Source organism: Pipistrellus hanaki, assembly GCF_964339955.1.
Source record: "Pipistrellus hanaki genome assembly, chromosome: 6".
NCBI classification, from domain to species: Eukaryota; Metazoa; Chordata; class Mammalia; order Chiroptera; family Vespertilionidae; genus Pipistrellus; species Pipistrellus hanaki.
Window position 1 is genome coordinate 38767912 of NC_140508.1, and position 17249 is coordinate 38785160.

The 17249-nt window shown below is 45.1% G+C and overlaps 1 protein-coding gene across 1 annotated transcript in view; it reads left to right on the plus strand.

Annotated features, from left to right (window-relative positions):
• The window catches only part of CTNNBL1 (catenin beta like 1), a 166649-nt gene that overhangs the window by 140906 nt on the left and 8494 nt on the right, over positions 1–17249 (plus strand). The window contains exons 12-15 of the mRNA XM_084888682.1: positions 250–347; positions 2546–2626; positions 16056–16193; positions 16431–16503. Coding sequence (XP_084744808.1) covers positions 250–347; positions 2546–2626; positions 16056–16193; positions 16431–16503 — 390 coding nt within the window. The remainder of the gene's footprint in view (positions 1–249; positions 348–2545; positions 2627–16055; positions 16194–16430; positions 16504–17249) is intronic.

A 17249-nucleotide genomic window follows, 5' to 3' on the forward strand; every position in this document is an offset into this window, starting at 1 on the left:
TTCTAACTTAGTTTTGATTCATTTGTTCAAGTTGGCCTTGAAAGTATCATCCCTTTTGAATACATTTCTGGGCAGTACGTGATGATCAGTTCAGTTTCCAATGACACAATTTAGGTTCTTGTCTTATTAATCAATAGCATCAGTCAGGGAAGGCTTCCTTATTCCCTTCAATAGAACCAGACCAAGCTTGAAGAGGTAACAATTATTGCTCTGACCACAGCATGTTCTCTTTCCTCCTTCCCAACCCAGAGCATGTCTGTTCGATCCTGGCTTCCCTCCTGCGGAACCTGAGAGGGCAACAGCGGACCCGGCTGCTGAATAAATTCACTGAAAATGACAGTGAGAAGGTGGGTGCTTATTGGACTGCAAGAATGGGGCCAGACCGCTGTTGATAGAAGGGCTCTTACCTGATGCAGTCTGAAGGGTGCTGGGTTGATTGTTCCTGCCCTAAAATATCTTCTCCAGCATCTGGGCCCCGTTGCTTTGGATGAGAAAGGTTTGTCTGGTTATTCTTCCTTTCATCTCCAAATACATTTCCCTGGGAATAGTGACACCATTGGGTAGTATCAGTTAGCACTTTAAGGGGGTTTTTAGACCCCACGAGAGTAGATTATAATAGGATTGGGGGTGGGAAGTGTGGGGAGAGACATCATAGCAGAATGACTGAGAGCATGCACCTTAGATTCAGATGTATGAATTTGAGCCTGGTTTTTCCACTTTTGAGACATGTGCTACTCTGAGCCTCATTTTCCTTGGCTTTAAAATGAAAACATTGATACACATCTGGAAGAGTCAATGAGATGAAGATCAAATGAAGTCTTAGTAGGAGGTGGTAATGAAAATGAAGATGATGCTAAAAGAAATGAAGATGATGCTAAAAAGGGGACTATAGAATAGAGATGGGCTATAGAATAGCAGACTGACCGTGTAAATGAGATTAGATAAATATTTTATAGTTATCTAGCGTGCCAAACCATATGTGTTTTAAGAGTAATAACTATTATTTAGTGAGTGACTACTAGGATTGGATAATACATTATTATTCACATTTGCAGATAAGGAAATTGATACTTAGAGACATTACGTGACTTATCCAAGATCACCCAGTTAAAAAGCAGAACTGAGATTCGAATCCAGGCTGCCTCTCTTTTATTATACTAGACATAAGTAGGTAATTCCAGATGAGTAAAAATTAAGGACCAAAGCCTCCCCTTTTTTCTTTTTTAATGTTTTTTTTTTTTTTAATGGATTTCAGAAAGAGGAAGGGAGAGGGCAAGAATGAGAATTATTAATTGACTGTCTCCTGCACGCCCCTATTAGGATCAAACCTATAACCCAGACATGTGCCCTGATGGGGAATCGAACCGTGCTCTCCTGGTTCATGAGTCAATGCTCAACCTCTGAGGCACACCAGCCAGGCAAAAACCCCTTTTTAACTTACAGTAATTTTCTTTCCTATGTCCAAGGTAAGGCTACATTTCCCCCCCACTTTGGAGAGATTTTAAGACTATCTCTTTGAGCCTAATGCTAACCATTTTTTTCCCCTCTCACTAGCTGTGTAGTATGGTGAAAAGGCATCAGGTCAGAGCACAGAACATCTTAGCAATCATGTCACCTTGCTGACATTTAATGTCTGTGCTTCAGTTTCCTCACCTTTGAAATTAGGGTTGTAATCTATCTTCTCTGCCTACCTTGTCACGTTTTTGTAAGGCCTAAGGAAGTAATAGACATAAAAATATATGTAAGATCTTAGATCCATCATTGTTTTCCAGAGAGGGTTTGGCACAGTCTTCCTGGACTCTCTGTTGCATGTTGAAGCAACTTCAGCCATTAACCATTAACAGCTCCTAGGTGAACACCAGGGTTGCCAACCTAGTAAAAAGATGGGTTTGAAATCTAGGCTGGCTTCATGGTATTCCTTCAATCTTTCAGAAGTCTTAGGGGAAAAGTTCCCTTTTTCAGACCTACTGAGTGTTCCTCGGGCCATGTTTGAAGCATGACTTTTGTTAACTTTAAAACTGATTTTTGAATTGTTGCTGAGCAAAAGTCAGGCTCTTTTTAAGTAGCGGAAGGAGTTTTTCTAGCACTCTTTTCTGACTCAAAAGCAACTAAAGAAATTTTACTCAGACCTTTTTAAAAAATGATCAGCTCTGGGGCAGAATCTGAACATGAAAGGTTTCAGTTCAGGGGGAAATTTTTTCTGTAAAGTTCTAAGTGAATATCAAGTATGTAACTTCAAGCTCCTTCCCTTTGCACAAAGGGGTTTGAAGTTTTATTTATTTGTTTTTAACAACTTGAACTCATTGGAGTCCTCGAAAGGCTGGGGATGCATCGTGTTCTTGGGGGAATGGGACTGTGTTGCTTTGTTCGGTGCAGCTCTTTAATCCATTCCTGATGTGTCCGTAAGCAAAGCTGATCCCCCTTGTAGGGGTGGTAGAGGGGATCTCCTTTATAGGGAGCGACAGAGATGAAGCAGAACTCCGCCTTCCTTTTGCTTTGGCATTCTCTTTCCTTCCCACTCATGCCTGTGGAATATCTCTTTCAGGTTGACAGACTGATGGAGTTGCATTTTAAATATCTGGATGCAATGCAGGTGGCTGACAAGAAGATTGAAGGGGAAAAGCATGTACGTATCCCTGCCTGTCTTTCACCAGCTGCTGGCTTGCACTCCGTTTGGGTCCCCTGCGCACCTTATATTTACCCACAGGACAGGAAGGGCTAAGGCGCCGTCTGCCTTCCTATGTCATCTTGCAGGAGTGGAGCTCCTCTGAAAGGAGTGAAAGTGCTTTAGGGGGAAGGCTGTTTGGGACTGAGCCAGGTCTGGCCGAGTCTGGGGGATCGTTCTAATACCCTTGACAAGAGCTTTTCTTAGAAAGTCAACCCAAGTACACTGCTGGACTCACACCACACTGGCAGCAGAGCTGATGCACGCACTTCCTGGTGTCTGTAGTCGTAGGGAAGCATTGAAGGAAGGTGATCACAGGGTGTAAGAGCTGAAAGGAGACTGCGAGGTAGTCGGATCCAGAGATGAAAAGCTGGAGACTAGAAAAGGGAAGCTCACGTGTGTTTCAGCAAAACCCACACCGGTTCTACACAACTGACCCTAATTTTCTTACACTGATGGTGCTGAGGGAAATGAAACCTGCTAGTCTTTTTCCCTGTGGGGCTTTGCTTACTATGGTGTTATCCTACCTCCTGTGTTACTTACCTGCTTCCATTTTGTTCTCTGCTACCTCTGGCCTCTGTAGCTTTCTCATCTGGCTCCGTAATTAGGGCAGGTTTTCATAGCAGGTTTTAATGTTCGGTTTATATTTTCTCCCTACAAGACATTCCTTAGTCTTTGGTCACTTGGCATAATGATCCTTTTCTTGTTTGTTTGTTTTTTTTTCAAAGTCTGAAATAGCCCTCATCTTCCTTGTGATCTTGATTTGCTATATCGCTCCATTCTCTTTTACTTCTCGCCTTAAAGGTCCCCTTGGTGTTTGAACCTCCCTGGTGGAGGAGCCTTTTCAGTGCCGCCTCGTCTATGCTGGGCAGTTCAACTGTGCTGCGGGCCAGGGTGAGAGACCAGGGCTGGCAAAGACTGTCTGTGCCTTCTTCTCTTTGCCTCCCCTTTCACGAGAAACACCTTCATGTATGAACACCAGTAGACAGGCAACTGTGATTTCCCCATGCTCCCTAGGCCTAGTGGGTCCTCAGACGTTTGGATTGATTGGCTGGGACTTGATTCTTTTATGCAGCGATGCTACTGTAAGAGAAGAGGCAAAGGCTCTACATTCTGAGGCCGGACTTCAGGCTCCAGCATGTCCCACACACAGTCCTTTCGTTCCACACGCCCACCCCCTCTTTGTTCTTTGATGAAGCGCTCCTTTTCCATCGTTTATTCCCTTTGCAGTAACTTGTACATGATGGACACTTAGTGATCATTAAAGTGATGGAGTAATACATTCTTTCTCTTTGTCTGAATGATAATTAGAAACGAATTGAAAATTTCCCTAGACTTTTGTAAGGAAATAGCTGGAACAACAGGTCCGGGGGACTCCCCCATGTTATCTGCTGACCGAGACTTTTCAGGGGTGGCAGAGGAGCACCTGGGAGCCAGGAGACCTAGACGTTTAGTGCGGGCCCCACCACCTCTAAACCACTGCCTAGCCTTTCCTTGTCACCGAGCCTCATGTAGCCCCGTCCCTTACCATAACACGGCTTCAGCAAAGGCAATTTATAAGATCCCTCCAGCTTAGTGTTTTCCCTCAGGTTCAGGTGACCATCCTCTGGTAACTGCTATTTTTTAAAAATGGAACCGATAAAGAGCACTAAGAGCTGTTGATTGGTGACTAAGCAGCCTTCCTCGGAGAGGAGCAGCAGCCGAGTAGATGTGAATTTCTGCTCTGCCACTTCCTAGCTCTGAGACCCTGGACAAATGTGTTGACCTCTCTGAGCTTTGGCTTTCTCATCTGTAAAATCGAAATAACATCTGCCTTTCAGTATTGTTATGAAGACTAAGCTCAGTAACTGAAAGCTGCTGCTGTGCAGGATTTTCCCAGCTTCCTTTCGAATTCTTGTGTTACTTTAAGGAAGCCAGGCAGCCCTTTCCTGAGAGCATCCTCCTTGCCAGGTTCCCAGAGGAGTCGCTCTAGCAGACCAGAGCGCTGGCACCATCAGGTGCTTCCTTTGAAAGGAAACCGAAAGAGGCTTTTGCTTTTTTTCAGGGGACCAGGTAAGCCTTTGGCCGTCAGGTTGCAGCTTGCCTGTAGCTGTTAGGAAACTTGGCCTGCTTCCCACAAGATTATCTATTATCAGCACTGAGGATGGTGTGAAATTGATGCGCGCTGACGGAGAGTAATCTCTGCAGCCACTCTCCCCAGCACTCACGGAGCGTGTGTGTGCCACCGGCACCAGGCCCCTGCCATTCCCTGACAAACATCTGTCTCCTGGATGCCAAGGCCGTTTTGCTGGGCAAGGCAAACATTCCGAGGCCATTAGCACTCAGCAACCTCCGTGTTGCTCAGAGAGACGGGCGGGCGGGGGCGAGGGATGCATTTGTGAGCAGCGCTTCCTGCCAGCTCTCGGGCTCCATCCTGGCAGATGAAGCCGCCTCACGGTGTAAAGTGACTTAGAACAAAACGACCTCATTTCCACCTCTCCTCCATGCACTCTTCTCTCTTAAGTCATACACAATGGATCGCCTCACTCCATCCCACCTCCATTAAACGTGGGCGTCTTACACCCATTGGGAACTGGGCAAATATTCGTTGGCTTATATTGAATGCTTATTTCTCAGGTATTTGATGACATTGACAGATTAGTAATAAATATCTCACATATTTTGCCAAGTCAACAACAACAACAAATCTTAGATCATGGGAATCGGGTGTTGACATGTTTAGTGTCTCAGAGCCATCATGTTCCCTGTAAACTTCAGACTTCCATGGGTACAGGGCAAGTGTTCCTGGTTTGCTGTTGACCAAGATTCACTGGAGAGAATCCAGTCATTTGGCAGATGTTTCTTAAGCAACTGCTTTGTGTCAGGTCCTCGCCTTGGCATTGGCGGGGGGGTGGGGGGGGGGTTTTGAAAGTGGCAATAATAGAATGGACCCCAGGAGTAGTGCTGAGAGCTAGGGAGCAGGGAGAAGTTGCCTGCACATAGAGTCACCCTTAGCAGTTTGTGGAGGAGGCAGGATTTGTGCTGAACCTTAAAAGGTAGAGACATTAGGGCATTTTCAATCTAGAGAAAGCAGGAGCCAAGGAGGGGCACTGGGAAGGCAGATTAAGTTTGGGGGCAAGTGCTAAGTTAAGTTCCAGGAGCAGAAGGTGTCAGAAGGGAGTTTGCTAGCCTTTAGAGCCAGGCTTAGTCTGGTTCTGTGCCTGTGGACAAATAGCCTAACTGCCCCAGCCTTCTTTTCTTCCTTACTGGTGTTTTTATTTTAAGTCATATGTCCCAACCTGTGTGCTTTAAGGAATTACATATGTAGGGATTAGTGGCATAGATATGACACACATGAAAGGGCCCTGCATGGAGGGGTGGCCAGAGAACTTTCATTTTCTTGCTAAGGACCATTTGCACCACCACCCCCTCCACATACACACACATTTTCTTCCCGGGTACTGTGAGATTTTGCTTGATCTGAGCTCTCCCTACTTCTTCCTTCTCCTGCCACCGTGCAGTGCATTCCTGCCTTAGAGCCTTTGCATTTGCTCTCCCTTCTGCCCTGGCTCTGCTCCTGCTGGTGCTTCCTCCAGCCATCAAGTCTCAACCTGTCACCTCCTCAGAGAGGTTTTCCATGATCTCCATAAGAAAGTAGCACCCCTGTCCCCAGGTCCTGGGCTTACAACCCCAAGCCAGGTTAAAATGTGCTTTCTTTAATGCCAACAATCACAGTTAAGAGAGTATGATTAATATTCCTTATAATTAATAGCTAGTCCCCTAACGGACATACTCTTGGGGTACCTAGTTAATAATATTTGACCTGAACTTTTAAAGATTTTTTTAAATTCATTTTTAGAGAGAAGAAAGGAGATGGAGAGAGAGGGAGAATCATTGATCTGAGAGAGAAACATCACCTGCCTCCTGCACATCCCCTAATGGGATCGAGACGCAACCCCAAGCATGCGCCCTGGCTGGGAATTGAGCCGGTAACCTTTAGGCGCATGGAATTATGCCCAACCACCTTAGCCACACTGGCCAGGGCTTTTTATTTTTTTAATAATTTTTTTTTTATTATTGATGACTTGAACTTTTAAAAGACACGAGTGAGCAGCAGTTCTCTGTGATCTGTAAATATCTAGGATGCTTGTCTCAGCAGATTTCACCGGAATCCCCGTACAACAGGAAATACCAAGGACGATATCCTGACTCCTTGGCTCCTTCTGGCTCCTGTTGGCTAAATGTTCAGAGAGGCCTGGCTTCTGGTTGTCAGGAGAAAGACATCATTATATAGGCAGGCATTTTAAAAAAGGGAGCAGAGCCTTGGAGAGAGGGTGTTCCCTTTTTTAGTTCCTGGGAAAATTATTCTCAGCAGGTTTATTCAATAAAGTGTTCTTACCACATACTTTGCAGCATAATGACTTACAAATTGCATGCTAATTTTGCCACAGTTAAATTACTCCAGGCTTCGTCCTGGAAAGAGAAAGATGGATTCCATGTAATGAAATAGTATCCACAGGACTTAATGTCTGAAACAAACTTTGACTATTTCCTTAGCATTTGAAACTCAGACATTTGTACAAAAAAACAGGGAACGCACAGGAAACGTAAGTGTGGGGTAGGTGATCCTGAAGCACTAGGTGGTGAGCGTGCCGACAGTGGAAGTGTGAGGCTGCCATTGATTCTTCTGCTAACCACTCTGGAAGCTCTGGGGCAAGCTTACAAAAAGAGGATCCTGCTGAGAGTTCCTCTCAGCTGTTCTTTAAACCAGTGCTTCCCAGACTTCTCAGGCCATGAATTTGCCAGAACACAGCTTACAGCTAGGAGAGGCCAGGGACGGTGGGGGAGGGGTGACACGGTGCTTTTCCTCTCCTGCTTCCCTCTCCAGACACCCACAGATTCCGCCACAGGTCCCATTCGCCCTCTCTCTCCTGCCTCCCTGCCCCTGCCTCTCCCTTTCTCAGTCACAGTCATCCTTTCTGTAGATGGGAGGCTGGACGCCTTTGCCACTTAGCTTGTACTGTGGTCTCAGCACTGTTTTGCTGTTTTCATCCTTTCTGTCCTCTTCAGTGGGATTCCTAGTCTCTCCCCTATAGACTCATGGAATCCCTGGTTCTTTCAAGGCTGGTTTATATGTATGAGAAGTCTGGGTAGTTGTTTCTTCATTTGCTTTTTAGTAAACTTAGAAATTGAAGACACACCTGTGATGGAGGCATTATGATAACATGGAAGGGACATGAGCCCTGGGTTAATCCCAGCTCTGCCACACACGAGCTCTGTTCTTTTTGGAAATGTATCATCCTGTGTGTGCTCTAGTTTTCATGATAACTTTATTTGAGAGTGTTATTTTGAAGATTAATGCAGGTGTTTGTAAAAACCCAGCGCATGGTCATGTGTTGAGGCCAGCCTAACATGTAGTCAGTCTCTCCTTTTGAGACAAAGCTCTGGCCTGAGGTCCTCAGATTCTGATGAGAGCTGCTGTCAGTTAGCTCCGTGTTCTCCAAAAATAGTCAATAAATAAATCCCTTTTACTCTTTCTCCAGCCTTGATTGCCCTGGTGGAAAATGACCTGCAGTCTCTAGGATCATTCTCTATAACAGTCTGCCCTATTTTAGAAGCTCTTGGAGGGGAGATTTTGTTTTGCTGGTGTTTGTGCCTCCCTCATCTCTACTTACATGTCTCTTCCATGGTTTAAATTTTCTCTTGCTTTGGAAGAAAAAAAGAAATTGGCCTTTTCTAAATGGTAGGTGATACCTGCTCAGCTGCAGACAGTAACTGTGACCCCTGTTGGGACTCTGAGTCATGTCCCCTCTTACTAAGGTGAGAGGGATTCCTGTTGGCTTCATAGCAGCTGCTTTTATGACTGTCTCCTTCCATCAGCCGGGGGCAGCTCTGCCGCCTGACAGGGGCAGATTAGAAATGGCATCCACATGCTCCTTCGGAGGCCTGTGACTTGCCTGCTGAGAGAGAGAAGCGTGGAAAGGTGGGGATTTGATACCGCTCCCGAAGACAGATTAACATTTAAAGTGAGGATGTAGCTAGGGGAGGGGAAAGCACACACAACTCTGTAGTAATGGCACCTTGATGCCACACATACCACCTCCTTGTGTATCTTTGGAGATGAATCTGTTTATTTTAGCAGCCCCCAAACAGGCTTATGCTACTGCGAATTGCAATCTGTTCTACTTAATGTGCCATTCACTGAATAACCATCTAAGTTTTTATTCTACTCCTCTCTTATAGAATGAACAAAATCTTTCAGAGTATCTTTTTTTCTTTTTTAACTCTTCAAAATTGCACGTGCAATTTGTTGGTCTAGCTACAGATTCCCCCCTCCCCTCCCTTTTTAAAATAATTTCTTAGCTTTAATAAGGAAAAGACAGGCTAAGAAAGTAGATGACCTTACATTAATGCTGTTCATTTGAGTAGTCCCCAGATGTGGCGTAAAGAAAAAAATCCCATCCATTTGCTGGTAAGATAATACTGAAGGAGGTCTATAAAACAAAGAACTGTGGATAGGATCACAAGCTTAGAGCCAAAGTAGTGTGGGTTTTTATCTCATCGCCCAACACTTACTCAAACCATGAGCTTTGTGAAATGTCCTGTCTTTAATAAAGCCTCAGTTTCCCATTTGAAAAGCACAAATAGTCATAGTTCTTACCTTTGAGGGTTTGAGGAAAAATGAGAGGTCCTCGGAAGTGCTTAGCACAGTGCCGGCCACACAGTAAAGATTCAGGAAATTTTGCTATTGGTATTATTCCATTTTTGCTGCCCATCTCTTGCCAGAGTGAAAGGACTAATAGAGAAAGGTCTTGGACTAGAAATCGTGTTCCACTCAAATCTCTAACCAAATCTCAGTGACAGTCATTTAACACCTGTCGCAATTTTTCCGTCTGTGAAATCTGAAAATGATATTTGCTGTACATACCCAACACAGGGCATACTCGGCAAGTAAGGTTAATGCAGACACGCTGCTTTGAAAAGTAGAGGATGCTGTACGTGCATGTTGTGTTGTCATTGCTTCACAAAGACAGTCACCTTCACTCTTCTCAAAGGTGAGAGTTGAGTGAATTAATTTGTGGAAGAGTTCCTTTAAATCTTAACCCTTCTGTGTTATTTCATATACAATTCAGCCTATATATAAGTTTTCACTCTGAAATTTTAAAGTAAGACATGTTTACAATACTTAAGGAGGTACTGGAATTTTGAAATTTCTCTTTACTCTCCATTAATCATCTTTGCATTTCAAGAGCTGATTTACATGCCCACATTGTTTTTAAATTGCCTCTGTGATGTAACAGCAGATCCAGAGGTTGTCTCTTTCTTGCAGGGAAGTTTAATTTATTGACAAAAAGATGAGCTAATTGTGCTGACTATCATGTCCTGTTGAGGTGACAGTTCTTGTCTCCTACTGGAGGTACTTCTCATAGCTGTACTTCCACAGATCTGGGAGCCCTGTCAGTCAACAGCTTCTGTCTATCTGTATACATGTATATAGGCAGAAATCCATTTCATTTGGTTATGGAAATGCTTCAGTCCTGGATTTGTCACAGGTTATCAAAGCTAAAGGAACTTTCAAGAGCACCAGATTAGGGAAGACAAAGGTGAAGCTCACTACCATGACCCATCCTGCGGTCGGTGCAGACATTGCTAATCGATTTCATCACTCCTCCCCACTGAACTCCAGCTCAGCTTTACCGCCCTTTTCCAGTGTGGTACTCTACAACCATTACAGTAGATTAGAGTTGACCTTCAGAGTGAACCCTATTTCTCTGTCCTGATCCAGATCAGGCTTCTTATTTCCAAACAAAGAAGCTGAGGCCAAGAAAAGTTGAATGACTTTACCGTGGACACTAGTATGTTAGCATTAGAGCTGGGATCTGATCCTATTTGCTTGATGCTCTGTTCTACCTGTGGCTATTAAGAAAGATAGAGGGTCCTGGGTTTTCTACCTTATTCTTTGACTCCTATTTTTAACCCTAAGTTTTGTTTTCTCTATGACTAGCCTCTTAATCAAAAATATTTCACTATGTAGAGTCTAGCTATATTCAACACAGAAAAAATACTCCTGAATAGAAGAGTCTGCAGGACAAATTGATAAATTTCTATGCATTCAGTTCAAATTACATCATTGCAGTAATCTGTAACCAGCAAAGCCTTCCACTTGGGTAGTTGCCCCTGTTTCCATGTTATAGTCAGTGGACATGGAACCGGACAACCAGTGGGTCTGGGCTGCCTGTCCCTGCTTCAGCCAATTGAGCAGAAACAGGTTGAGTCATTTATGAGCGTTTATCCCAATAATTCCGGCGCTATGGGGGAGTTCCTCCCTGCCACCAGTGAAGCAAGCCCACTTGTGCATTCCTAGTGCATAACCATCAGAGTGTTCTGGAGCAGAATCCTTTCGTTCTTCTGCAGCCTTTCATAAGGGAAGTAATGGGGTGTAGAGAAGTTTGTAATGATTTATTTTTTAGTTCCTAGAACTTTTATATTACTTTAATACAATTTCTCCAAAGACAGTCCTGGCTAGATGGTGATGATTTGATCTGTACTGACAGCCATTTTGGAGTCTCAGATATCCTGAGGAGTTTTTTCAGGTGTCTAGTTCCACTTTCTCACACCCAGAGATCCAGCGAGCCATGTCCAGTCCTTATCCCAAGATCAATTTGTTATCTAGTGTATTAGAAACCCAGAAAAGGGGCCAAAAATTTATTAAGTTATAAGTTGACCCTATCCACACATAATAAGAAAGAAGTGGATAATAAAGGTGACATGCCATCCCACTCCTTTTTAAAACCACCAGAACTTGAGAAGATGTTCCTAAAAGAATTGTACCGAGCCCTGACTGGTGTGGCTCAGTTGGTTGGGTGTCATCCCACGCACTGAAAGGTTGCTGGTTCGAGTCCCAGTCAGGGCAGGTTCCCAGGTTTCAGGCTCTATCCCAGGTAGGGGCCATGCAAGAGGCAGCCAATGGATATTTCTCACATTGATGTTTCTCTCTCTCCCTCTCCCTTCCTCTCTCTCTAAAAGTCAGTTAAAATCTAAAAAAAAAAAAAAGAAAAACAGGCTGTACCCAAACTTTCTTATTTCCCATCAGAACAATACATAATAATCCTGCTTCTTTGGCTATTTCCCTTTAAACACAGAGTGCACACTTCCCCTGAACAGTAAATATTCCATGGCACGGAGCTGTAACAGGCTAGATAAGGTGCTGTCCTGACAGCAGCTACCTTCTCCGTGTGTTGGTTTCTATGATGCTTCTAAAACTGTCAGGGCCGAAACTTCGTCTTAGAAACCAATCTCTGCTTCATCTTGTGCATGTTCAGCGCAGCAGTGATGCCTTTCTTGGGATGAGCTATAGTTGTATCACAGATCTACATTTTAGAATTTCACTTTCAAATCATGTGTCCCTGTGTCTAAAAGTAGAATGTCGACTTGAGCGTTGTCAGAGTTGAAGTTCTGAAGAAAGGAAAAATGGGGCTTGACATTGCTCTCTTGAGCCCATCCTGTCTAGGTGACAGTATTTAGAGAAACTGGAAGGTACAGTATGTACCCACCTGTTTAAAAGGAGATCAGATTGTGGGGGAAAGTATGAAAAAGGAAAACTCACCGGGGGCATTTCTGACCTAATTGGAAAAACTTAATTTCACTGAACTCCATTCTTAAGCCTTTCTACCCCTCTTACTTAGCGTCTTCCTTTGTTCTCTAGACAGCTCTGGCGTCTGTACCTGCACAAACATGGTAGTGAGAAAAGAGCACAGACTCAGGTTGGAATCCCAGGTCTACCACCCATTAGCGTTGAGGCGGTTGCTCTGCTTGAGTCAGTTTCCCCATCTAAAATGAATGTAATAATCCTTACTCCCAGTGTAAGAAGAAAAGGAGAAAATATGTGAGAAGCACTGAGCACTAGCCTGACACTTGATAAGCCCCCAGTAAACACGCGCTGCTCCTCCCGGCAGATAGGCAGTGGGAGCCATGCTTATTATTCAGGCTGCCTCACACAGTGCCCAGTGTGCAGTAATCAGTGGAAAATAATGCCTGGGCCACAGCGAGGTGTTCAGGATATCTTTCTCAGGTAGGTGAATGAATGTGTTCCACTCCAAGTTCCCATGTTTGCACACCTCTAAGGATTTCATCTCTCCTCCCTTCCACTTCCTTCTTCTCCCCTTCTTTTTTCTCCCCTTTATTCTCCTCCCCTTCCCTCCCCTCCCTTCTCCTCTTCTCTTCCCCATCTGTTCTACTTCTCACATAGACCGCTCTTGTGGCCCCTGCCTGCCTCTCAATGCTTTACACCATGTGTCTATCATACAGGTGTTTTGCATGTTCTTGCTCATGACATTTCTCCTACACAGTGTAGTCTGCTCCTGTCATGTCTCACTTCTCTGGCCAGCATTTCATCCACCCACCAGCAAGCCCTCAAAGCCACGTCCCTCACAGTTTCCTGACGCTTCCCCTTCTCCCATCCACAGAGTCAGCAGCACAGCTCATTAAATAGTGCTGAACCTCTGCTGTCAGCCCTGCTTAGCAGAGGCTTTCCAAGAGGCCATTGTGTAAAAAGTGCCATGCAAGGTGCTTTCTGGAGCACGGGTGTGAGTGAAACACAACTCGTGTTTCCAAGGAGCCAGCACGGGAAAGAGGCCCCTGTGAACAGCTGTCACAGGCAGGCCCTGGGAGGTGCCGTAACAGAGGTACCAATCCCAGGCCTGGGAGTTTTAAGGATTCGAAATCACATTTAAGTTGAAAATCTTTGAAAATATTTCAAAGATCTCAGAAAAAGTTTTGTAAGGAATATCACATTTTAGGCTTTCTATTATGATAAGAGTCTGGGGGAGAACACCAACATTACGAACAAAGGCAAGAAGGCCAGAAAACGGAGGGCAGGCCTGTGTGTGTGTGTGTATGGGTGGGGGACTAATGGGCAGAAATTATGAACAGCAAAAGGCATTTTGGCACAAGGCCTCAGGGAGGCCTTCATTCTTAAGGCATTCATTTGACTCTGCCCATCAGGAGCCTTGAAACCTTACCCACAAGTCACTTCTTCCCAGATGCCTTCACCTCTTAACCAGCCCTGATCAGCACCCACTACTTAAAATTATTTTAAGGGTGCACTGTTTGTATCCCTTTACTTTTTGGTCATTTCCTGTGTCCCATCCCAGACAGACATTCAGCTCCTTGGTGATTAAGACCAGGACATCTCCTTACCTCCATTTTTCTTCTTGTTCTGCCTTATCTCAATGCTTAGAAAGGTGTTCTTGCCCACGAGGCACTAAGCAAGACCGGGATCTGAACACTTACTTCATGTTATCCATGTCTCCCTCAGAGATGAACCAGACAGAATTCCTGTCCCCAGGAGTTCATATTCTGGTATCTGGTCATTAATTATGTACTTACGAGCAACTTGCCCTCTGTGTGTCTTCTGATTTGTACAATGGGATTAATAAATAATCCCTTCCCTGCTCTCTTTAAATTTGGTAGTGAGGACCATGCATATAATAACACTTAAACTCTACAGCATTATAGAAATGTAAATTGTTAGCACCAAATGCTTTTTGCATGAGTGGAAATCAGGAGTAATTTTCCTTCCTCTGCCCCCAGTCGCTGACCACGTAGGAGTTCTTGAGCAGGACATTATGATTATGAGTAAATGAGAAACTAAAGAGGCTCTCCTATTTTTAAACTCCTTGGACACTGGTCCAGAGCCAGCTCATGGACACGGTCATGACCACTCCATGAGCATTAGCACTATTACCAGGTGACCAAGGGATTTGCTCCTAATCGAAGCTCGGACTTCCTGGGGTGACCTGGCAGGCGCAGAGCCTGGCCAGTCCTCAGCCCTCCTTTGCCTCATAACCAGGCCTTTAGGAGCAGGATGAAAAGTAGCCTTGTGCTGCTACAGGCTGGCCCCCTGGGCAAATAAGAAAGTGCATTGCCTGCGTCTAAATAGTGTAGAAGGATTCTTGTTGGAGATTGATGATCACCGTGGTAAGTCCTTCGAGTTTGGGAGAGTGGAAAGCAGAGTCCCAAGGGCTTCCGTCAGTGACAGGAGCCTGAATTGTCAGAGGGAGCCATGGCCATAAAACTCCTGACAGAATTAAGAAATGGGGGGATGTCATCAGGAGCTTGAGTTAAGCACCTGTCGTCTTGGGACAGTCTGCGAGTCGTGCAGGAGTCCCTCACCCAGCTCTTCCTCTGAAAGCTGACAGCCAGCCGGGGGTGTCTTTCCTTTCATTCACGGCGTGGGTGTTTACTGAGCTGGGACACAAAGACAAAACCCAGTCCCTCCTCTCACAGAGCTCACAGTCTACCTGACTGAAGGGAGTTGGAGAAGCGGGGAGTGGTGATGCTAAAACCAGTGTGAATATGATGCGCAGGAGGAGGTGAGGTCATGAAGTGGCCTGTCGAGGGTGCTTTCAGGAATTACAGGAGGAGGAGTTGTTAGCCCTAAATAATCAGGAAAGGCTTTGAGGTAGGGTTTGTTTAAAAACAGTGTTGGCTTGAGATAGAGCCCAGAATCCCTGGAAGGCAGTAAAGGCGCTGACACGGGGAGAAAAGCTCTCTCAGCAGAGGTGGTCAGACTCCACTACATAAGGGGCTCTGACGGGAAGGAAGGGGTGACGAGATGTCCGATGATGACTGTGATGATGGTTGCACAAGTCTGAATATACTCATAGCCATTAAATGGTACACTTTCAGTGGGCGAATCATATGGTACATGAATTATTTCTCGAAGTTGTTTTTTGTTTTGTTTTGTTTTTTAATCTAGGGGGGAAGCAATTTGGGGACAGCGAGTCTAATAGGTCTAGGGTAACAAAGGTTTAGGAAAGAGACTCCATCACTTATTAGGGCTCTGGCCTAGATGAAATGAAATGGGCAGGTTGGCAGAATTTGCATCTGACAAAATGTCAGCCCAAAGTAACACATATACATAAGTTGGGTGCCTGTGCCGTTGGTTTAACCAGGGTCTCAAGGCAGAGTTGTGGAGAAGAGGGACCTCTCTATGTTTAACTTGATTTGGAAGAGAAAGAGAGTTACATATATCTAGTAGAGGGATTATTTATGGAGGCCAGAACCAAAGAGTAAAGAATGAGTGGAAACAGAGAAGTAGCTTAGATTTGTGTCCCTGTCCGCATTTTTTTTTTTTTTTTTAGGTTCAGTATGTGGATGGTATCATTTTGTCCTTGACTCATCATATAGAAAAAAAATGGACTTTAATCCTTTCTCCCTGGGCCTCTAGTCCATTAACAGTGAGCGTAAGAAAGATGTTAGAATAGTAGGAGGCAAATCAAGGAGGAGTGGTTATCTTTTGTTGCTGTTGTAGCTGCTTTCTTGTGTGTATTTCGGGTAGACTGGAACCCTATCCTCTCCCACGCTGCTCACCATCCAGCTTCAGTTTCCAATGTTCATTCATTTTCAGGACATGGTCCGGCGAGGGGAAATCATAGACAACGACTCTGAAGATGAGTTCTACCTCCGGCGCTTGGACGCAGGGCTCTTTGTCCTCCAGCACATCTGCTACATCATGGCGGAGATCTGCAACGCCAACGTCCCCCAGGTAGGAGGGACTCCCCTGGGTGGGCCTGTGCATGGCTGCCTCCTTCCTCCGCAGCTGCCTAGCTAGAGACTCTCCAAGAAAGAAGGGATCACACTCTCCTGGAATTCCTTCACTCTGTGTGGGCCTTCACTCTTTTCAGGGATGGGGTGAGGTGAATACTCAATATGGCGTACTCTGGTGTCTTCTAGGACAAACGGTACTTTTTCTTTCTCTCCCACTCTTCCCCTTCCTTACTAGATTCGGCAGAGGGTTCATCAGATCTTAAACATGAGAGGAAGCTCCATCAAAATTGTCAGGCACATCATCAAGGGTGAGTTGGCCATTTCTGTGTCGGGGCTCCGGGGAATTCTGTGCTTCCTTTCTGAGTCTGTGTCAATATCCGTGGGATTTGGTGCACAACATCCTCTGCCCTGCAACCTTAGTGTGTTGTCCAGCTCACTGTGTGTCCAGGTCAGCGTTGTCAGAATACCTAGTTACTAACCTAGTTACTCTCTGCCTCTGACCCTCCAGTTCCAGAATTTAAAAAACACGTATAGCAAACAAGAAGCACTAGAGATTGGAAATGTTTGCTTGTTTGTTTTGTAAGAAAGATAAAACAAGAAAGAAAAAATTTTGTTCCAAACTGTATGTAGAAGGAAATTGCTTCTTGGGGCAGGGGAATAACACAGAAAGTAACAAGAAGTGCTTGGATTATACAGGACAGGAGGAAGAGAATTTGAGGTGGTGCGCCTACCTTCCAGTCTGAGCTGTGCCTTCTCCAGCAGTGAGCGTGGTCAAGAATAAACTTTGCAAGGGTTCAAAGATACTACATGACAGCGTCCAGTCTAGTGCCCAGCCACAGAAAGGGCTCAGTTGGGCGAGTTTTTCTTCTTCCCCACCTTCCCCGGGGAGGCCCTCAAACACTGTTGCATCTTTGGCTCAGGCACAAGACAGGACGCCTGAACTGAGCTCTGGGATGTATCCCTCCCTCAGCCACTTAGCGCAGACTAATACACAAGGCGGCGGAGGCCGAATAGTACTGATGACACCAGACTTCAGAGAGTCCTGACGGATTGG